The sequence below is a fragment of the Lactuca virosa genome, chromosome 4 (assembly GCF_052849685.1).
Source record: "Lactuca virosa cultivar CGN04683 chromosome 4, Lactuca_virosa_CGN04683_v6, whole genome shotgun sequence".
In the NCBI taxonomy this organism is placed as follows: domain Eukaryota; kingdom Viridiplantae; phylum Streptophyta; class Magnoliopsida; order Asterales; family Asteraceae; genus Lactuca; species Lactuca virosa.
The window spans coordinates 463550548-463558226 of record NC_136429.1 but is presented as its reverse complement, the minus strand read 5'-3'; the positions used below and the strand labels follow the sequence as shown (position 1 = coordinate 463558226).

Genomic DNA, 7679 nt, shown 5'->3' with positions numbered 1-7679 from the left:
GGCTGTCGGCGTAAAACACGGTGACTTGGGGGAGGCTGCCAGACGTGGCAGAAAGGTTGATCGGTGGGCTGTCGGTTGTGACGCACGCCGACGATGCGACGGCGGAGGGCTCGCTGGCAGTGCTCTTTCAGCTGAAATGAAGAGAGGGGGGGAGAGAGATTGGGAGAGATTTGTGGTTGGAGAGAGTGAGGGAGTGTGGGTTTATGTAGGGGTGTTAGGTAAAATGGAGGCTCGAGATCGCTTCTGAACGAACGGCCAGATCATGAGCCGTGCGGCACTTTTCTAATAATTCTATTGACCTTTTTGGTTTGGAACCTCTATTTTATACATTTAGCTAGATTTAACTTAATTAGTTTTCCTATTTATTTAATCTCTTATTTTCTTTGTAATTATACTTTTCTTTCATAATGAAACTTTGATTGTATTTTACCTCCATTGCTTAGTAGTTTACTATGATCAAATTTTCGGTTTGGTTTAGTATTGGCGAGCCAACCTGGTCTTGCTCCATTGTGTAAACCTAGTTTTGTCCCGTTGAAGTAGAATTTAGAAGAATTGTTGCTTGGTTCTCCCCAGAGTGAGAAAATCTAAATATTTGAATGATTCTTGAGAGAATTACATACATATTAAAAAGAGGGATTCCTGGGAGAAAATTGTCATTGTAAATCCAAAAGTGTTTTGTTTCTAACACCTTCAAATCCGATTCTTTTGTTTTAGTTGCTCAAAACACAAGTAAGAGAACCAGACGCATGTACTCTCACCTTCTCACCTATTTTACAACTCTTGTTTGGTGCATTAGAAACATGATCCCACCAAACTCCCATTAGAATTCTCTTTACTATAGTGTAATGAAACTACAATGTACGAGTGTTGTTTTATGTTTTTTTAGCTCATAACTATGATACAGGTGTTGTCATTCGTATACACACAATTTTTATATTCATGTAGAAAAGGAATCCTTCACAAGAGATAGTGGCGTAGATATTCAACTCGAGCTGGATGTTTGAGCTTCATCAGAGCCTTCACTTCATGCTTCCTAACCATTTCTCTTGATATATTCAAATTACCCGCAATCTCTCCCAGTGTTCTATTCCCTTTTCCATCCAATCCGTATCTTTGTCTTATCACCAAGCTCTCCTTCGGTTTCAATGAATCAAGCTTCGTACATACATACATACATACATACATACATACATAGGGTTAATCTCAAAAAATACCTTATATTTTGTGTTTTTTTCAGACTAATTCTAAAAAAAATTGCCTGACGAAGACTTTGTATTTTTCATTTTTTTTTCCGATCTGACCCTTCATTTTTTTCCAAAAAATTTGTAAAGTTTGAGGGTTTTTTTGAGAAAAACTAAAAAGGTTTAGGGTTATTTGAAAGCATTTAGAAGGTTGGAGGGTTTTTAATGGAAAAAAATATAAAATTTAGGGCTTTTTCGGAAACAATGAAAAAATACAAGGCATTTTTCAAAAAAAAGAAATAATAATAAATAAATTTGAGATTTACCACATCATCGAGGGCAAGCCTGAGAAGAGCAGTTTGGCGCCTCTCATCATCACCAACACCATCGTTATCCTCAATCGTGTTAATAAATTCTTCCTGTGTAACTGAATTTCTTCTGTTTAGAGAGAGAATGGGTTTTGATACTTTTGTCACTTCACGGTATCTCTGAAGTGAAATTCCAGCTTTTTTTGCTATCTCTTCGTCTGTTGGAGTTCTCATAAGTTCAAACCATAGTTTCTTTTTCGCCTTTTGTATTTCTATTCTAACCTGCATCCATCCATCCAAAATTTCAAGTCTCTCAATACTGTTTCTATGGTAATTCTTACAATACGACAAATTATTACAATCACATTGACTAATCTCTCAAGACACCCTCAATTACACCTACAGAACAAGAAGAAAGAACAAAGAATGCGACAAAAAACATACCGATTCAAGGCCAAAGGGTACTTTAAAGAAACTTGAAAGGGTCATTGAACGTATGATAGCATGTCGGATCCAAAACAAAGCATATGTTGAAAGCTGTAATTTTCTTCCAGGTTCAAAGCGATCAACGGCTGTGATCAAACCCTTTACTCCTGCTTGGCAGAAGTCTTGGAAATTTCTTCCATTTGCAAACTCTTGAAAATATTTGTTCATCACAAACAAAACCAGTCGAAGATTATGCTGCATGTACATTATCATAACAATTGTTAAGCAAAAACGAACAACTTGCTATATATAGTAAGTTTAATTTAAGAGAAACGAAAACCTAACTTGTCACACCTTTATTAGTTTATTTCTAGCTGCTTGACCGATTCCAATTTGTTTTCTCAGTTGTGACACGTTCATGTTTGTCGCCTCTGCTAACTCTCCATCTGTTGGTTCTCTTTCCAAAGTTTTCTCCAACTCTTCTCTCACTCCAATGATTGCCTGTTGTAGCAAAAGAAACCAATAAGAAATGGACAAAAATTAGTTTTGAAGAGACTCGAATTTGTTACCTTCATTGTTTGTAATAACTTAAAGAGCCGAGTATGTTCTGAAGAAGGAAGAACCGGTGGGATTTTCATTTTCTTCCAATCTAAACTTCCTAAATCTGTAGAGGCTGTGTAGTCTTTAACCAGTCTGTTGATCTTTTCATCTTCATTCACCTTTCCTTGTTTTCTTTTCAAAGTTGATGTAATTAACGTCGAGTTTTTCTCACTTTTCAGATGAATCCTTTTCTCAAGTGTCAACCTTTGGAATTTTTTATGTTGTCCCCTTACAATATCAACGGTTGTGTTTTTTAGCTTGTCATTGGTATCGAAGTTTTTCTTTTTTCTTCGTGGACTTTTTTTCACATGATCATTGGTATCAGAGTCAATGGTTGTTGGACTTGGACTGAGTTTGTATAATCTATCGAGTTCAGCTGCAGCTTCATTGTAATCCAAATCTAATGAACATGAAGGAGCTTCAACAGTAGACAAAGCTTGTACTCTTTCTGAAGGCTTTTTACTTCGTCTAAGTCTCTTAGGGTTTTCTTTAGATTTGTCGACAGATAAATTTGCAGATTCTTTGGAAGAAACTAAAGCTGTGTTCTTGGGTTTATCTGTTTTGAATGCTAATATTGTCTTTCTTTTGAATGGAGATTGATGAGAAGAAAATCTTGCACTTAATCCAAGTGGGGTCCTTGCAGCAGAGCTAGATACAGTCACAACTCCCATGCCAAGAGGTATATAAGCAGAAAATTTTGAATAATGGAAGAGCTTTTACTTGTAAGATAATTCCTGTAACAAACAAATAGGTAAATCCATAGGATCATTACATAAAAAAAAAAAAAAGAGTAACTTTATATCAATTTCTACTCCTTCAAGTATAGCATGTTGAATACAAAACAAATAGGTTAACTCCACAGGATCATTAAATTGGTAGTTCTAGTTGTTTCAAATTAAAAATGGTTAAAAATCACTTCAATCTCAATCGACACAACTTTAAAGTTCATTTGATATCCCTTGATTGAAAAGTTTTCACAAGGCTATGGAACAAGCAGGAGAGATTAGGATCAAGCCCTTGTTAATCAGAAACATAACATACCATTCTAGGCATCATTGAAAGCAGATCGTTTTGTTTTTATTACTTAATAACCAAATGCACATAAAAACTAAACAAAGATCAAAGGAAAGCAGAGATTCAAGGCGATAAAATAGCGATTGAGAGCCCTAATGTTTATAGTATAATTGTCTTGAGATTACAGAGTTAACATAGTCTTCGAACTGATATTCTAGTAAAGCCTGCATATTTAGAAAGCTATAACTACTTTACATCACAAACCTTTTTAAGTTTTAACATGATCTCTAGACTTTGATCATTGATTGAGAACGAAGTTAACAAATAAATCGAACTTATGGTACACATTTCAACGAAGCAAAATTTCTCACTCGATAGATAATAGATCAGTTCTAAGAAAGCACAAACCTACGAAAAATTAAGATTGCGCACCACAACAATAAGATCAGTACCTCAACGACGAACGGATGAGTTCGTTGATGGAAACTCAAACAATTCAAGGATTCTGATAGAGAAATCTCAAGGAAGTTTGATCGAAAATGTGAAATAATCGTTGCACATGAATTTTCTGATACTGAAATAACAAAAGAATAGGAGAATTTACGAGGAATTATGGTGGCCACAAGCAGGAGTCGACGGCGGAGATCAATGGCAAGAATGAGATCGGAGGGTGGTGATTGTAACAGAATAATCTAGTGGAGGGTCGTCGTGGCGAAATTTGAGTGGTAGATAAATATCTGGCTTCAGTTTATGGACGAACTTTTTGACACGTAAGTGAGACTTGTTTGGGCGTCTACGAGTCTACAGTAGTTACGTTGCACAATCACATCCAATTGTAGCATTAGGGACTATTAAATTAATAAATTATAGCAACAATTTACCTTTATGTCTCCATTAATTCAAATATTTAATGGTTTGGAATTGTAATACTTTCAAGTTTGTATATAGTAGAGAAAAATCCCGATGATAAAAAAAAACATCCAATTAAACAAACGATAGCAATGTTTAATACATAAAATTGATCATGATGCAAGATATGATCATATCTATTCAAGCAAAAAAATAGAGACGATGAATAAAAGAGGTATGGCGTACCTTAGAGTGTAGATGCTTGGATTGGTGGATTCGTGTGCTACTAATGAAAGACAAATCGAGGTCGTATTAAAAAATTAGTGGTTAGGGATATTTATATGTAGGAAATGATAGCTGTTTTGATGTTTTCAAAGGTTCGGACTTCATATAACCACAAAGAAATAGAGGATATAAAGAAGAGACGCGTGTTCCACCTTCTTCCATAAACTTATAGAGTAAATTACAAAAATGGTCCTTATGTTTATGTGGTTTTTTTGAATCTAAGTCAATTTTTTTTCTATAATAAACCTGAACATCCCTCTACGTGTTCCACCTTCTTCCATAAACTTATAGAGTAAAATAGTAAACTACAAAAATAGTCCTTATAGTTGCGTGGTTTTTTGAATCAAGTCCATTTTTTCCTATTATAATGTTGAACATCCCTCTACTTATTACATATCGAACGATCTGATTATTTTGTTGTCATCATTACTTTCAATCATGAATTACTCTTATCAATAACATATATTTTTTTTTAAATTCCAACGGGTTATTATAATATTCTCATTAGAACAGCATTTTAATTGTCATCGTACAATGAGTGAGATGGCAAACGGGCAACAAGCTGTGCCGCTAAGCCTTTTTGAATGGTAAAGTTAATTCTTTTAAAGACTACATCCGAAGATCTAGGGGATATAACATTACTATGCATAATTCGTTGTACTCTTTTAAGAAACTCTACCGCATCCGGTGCGAGGAAACCAAACGTATCAAATGCAAATGGTATGAACACGTGTTGATTTTCCATGCACGACTTCTCATGTTTGGTGACTTTGTCTGTAGCTGCTTTTAAAGCAGCATGTCCCGCCCTAAAACCCCCCGCCCTCAGGCCCACGAGAGGGGATACCCCTGTAAGATCCACACAATGAGAAGTCATGCATGGAAATTAGCTGCTTTTATTTCTTGTTATTGTAATTTCACAACCTCGGATCAATCCAACACAGTGGATTCGTCTATTGCCCAATCAAATTTCCAAAATATTAATCAAATCTAATGAAATTAGAATCCACAGATAATTCTTTGTCGAATCTAATGCCTTTGAAATCAATAAAACTAATTGTTGCAGTTCCTTCTTAGTTCATGATACGTTATACTTCAATATTTTTTTCCTGATTAATTCATCATTTTGTCTAAAAAATATGTTTTGGATCTCTTAATTGTATTTGTTGTGATTATTGAAGGATTTTGATCCTTTTTATATTAATCACCCATGTTTTATGAATCAAAACGAAATTGGGTTGGTTTTAGCGAGAGATGAGTCTTTCTTTTAAGATTATAAGTAATAAATAAGAGATAAAAAATAACTTAAAATATAATTAAGGGTAAAATAGTTTTTTTTTTATATCGGACCAAAATCAAAACAAAATTAAACTTTGAGGACGGCCAATGTTACAATTAAAAAATTAACTTAATTCCACAAATCACATAATCATAAGGACCTTTTTGTAACCAATTGGCTCCTGCTGCTGGCCATAGGCTTAAGAGCCTCCACATCACAACTTTCAAATGGATTTGAATTGCCACGTTTCAGTTTTATGCAAGCCACGTTGGTGTATTCTTGCTAGATATGAAAGCCTTGCAAAGATAATTTGATATTATATAACAATGTGTCAAAGTGAATTGCCGCACAATATTCATTTTATTATTCATTTAATTCCGTAGTTGTAATTCACTTTTATAACTTAAAAAACGTAAAACGTAATGTACAATGTAGATTACTACCTTTTCACCATATTATTTTATGGAGATACTTCCTTTCGAAATGCATGCATGCAATACGTATATACAAATAATTTTATATTAATTATTAAGTTTAAATCCATAAAAACTACAGTTAAAAAAGATAAACACTATTTATAATTCGAAATCCTAACGATTAATTAAATATTTACAAAAAAAAATTAATTTACAATGATCGAAGTAAAAGTACAAAATAAAAAACCAATGAAACTTCGTGCCTATTCTTTGCTATTAGTACAGGTAAAAAAAACAAATAATAATAATAATAATAATAATAATAATAATAATAATAAAAATAAAGTAGGTTACTATTTGTGCTATGATTGCATCAAAAGAAACTAATGAAGGTTCGTTGTTATTCCTTGGTACGATTACAGGTAAAAAAACAAATAAAAAGTAATGACATTTTGTTGCTATTTATGCTATAAGTGCAATAATAATAAAAAATTAGATTTTGATGTCATTTATAACATTTTGTTAGGTTTTTTATATAGTTGAAAAAATGTAGAATGATCTACATGTTGTAGAGTAGTTAATAAATGTGTAAGCACCACTCCATTTATGAGTTGCATCACCATTAACCGATGCCAAAAAATAGCCGCTACTTTGTATTCTACAAATAATTACAAATATTGTCAAATAACTAAAACATAGTTAAATAGCAAGTTAGCAACCTATTATTTGACATAGACAATAAAAGATAAAATCCAAATGATATCTTCTAAATCATACATGAATATCCGATAAAAAAAAAAAAGAAAGAGATAAAATCAATGATGATGGTGTCTGATTCTAGATTCAGATCCACAAAATTGACATACCCACATATTTAAAAACACATGCACATACACGATCAGAATCCGCCAAGAGTCTTGTTAGTATTATGGTTAGCTCCATCTTTATAATCCATTCTAAAAAAGGAGAGGGCATGTAAGCTGACCTACAACAAATTTATTAAGTTTGAATCATACTTATTTTTTGTATATAAATCAACTGGAATGAAAATGTAGAGAAACATAACTAAAAACCAATTGATAGGCCTAACAGAGCTCCAGCTTGTAGAAATACCAAGATGATGCATCAATGACAACTTATGCAATACATCAGCCTAATGAAAGAATATTATCATTCAAAGAAATTATAATTCATGGTTCTTTTAGGAAAATAAGAAAAAGATAGAGATTTCAATCTTTAAAGTCTAATTCATGGTGTTCTTAGTCATTTTATCGAACACATGGCATATATGAAACTTACATGAACTCACAAAAATTATAGGTTA

At 33.1% G+C, this 7679-nt stretch overlaps 1 protein-coding gene across 2 annotated transcripts; it reads right to left on the bottom strand.

The window, feature by feature from the left end:
- Positions 1 to 656: 656 nt before the first annotated feature.
- On the bottom strand, positions 657 to 4749 carry SIGE (sigma factor E). 2 transcript variants are annotated; one of them, XM_079046284.1, is made up of 6 exons: positions 4625 to 4749; positions 2485 to 3249; positions 2270 to 2416; positions 1934 to 2170; positions 1508 to 1771; positions 657 to 1155 (listed from the first exon to the last, which is right to left on the bottom strand). In XM_079046284.1, the coding sequence occupies exons 2-6, from the start codon at positions 3184 to 3186 to the stop codon at positions 958 to 960; spliced, it is 1548 nt and encodes a 515-aa protein (XP_078902410.1). In that variant the 5' UTR covers positions 3187 to 3249; positions 4625 to 4749; the 3' UTR covers positions 657 to 957. The 2 variants fall into 2 exon arrangements, with proteins under 2 accessions (XP_078902410.1, XP_078902411.1); XM_079046285.1 differs by lacking the exon at positions 4625 to 4749 and adding an exon at positions 3982 to 4387.
- Between the last annotated feature and the right edge of the window lie 2930 nt (positions 4750 to 7679).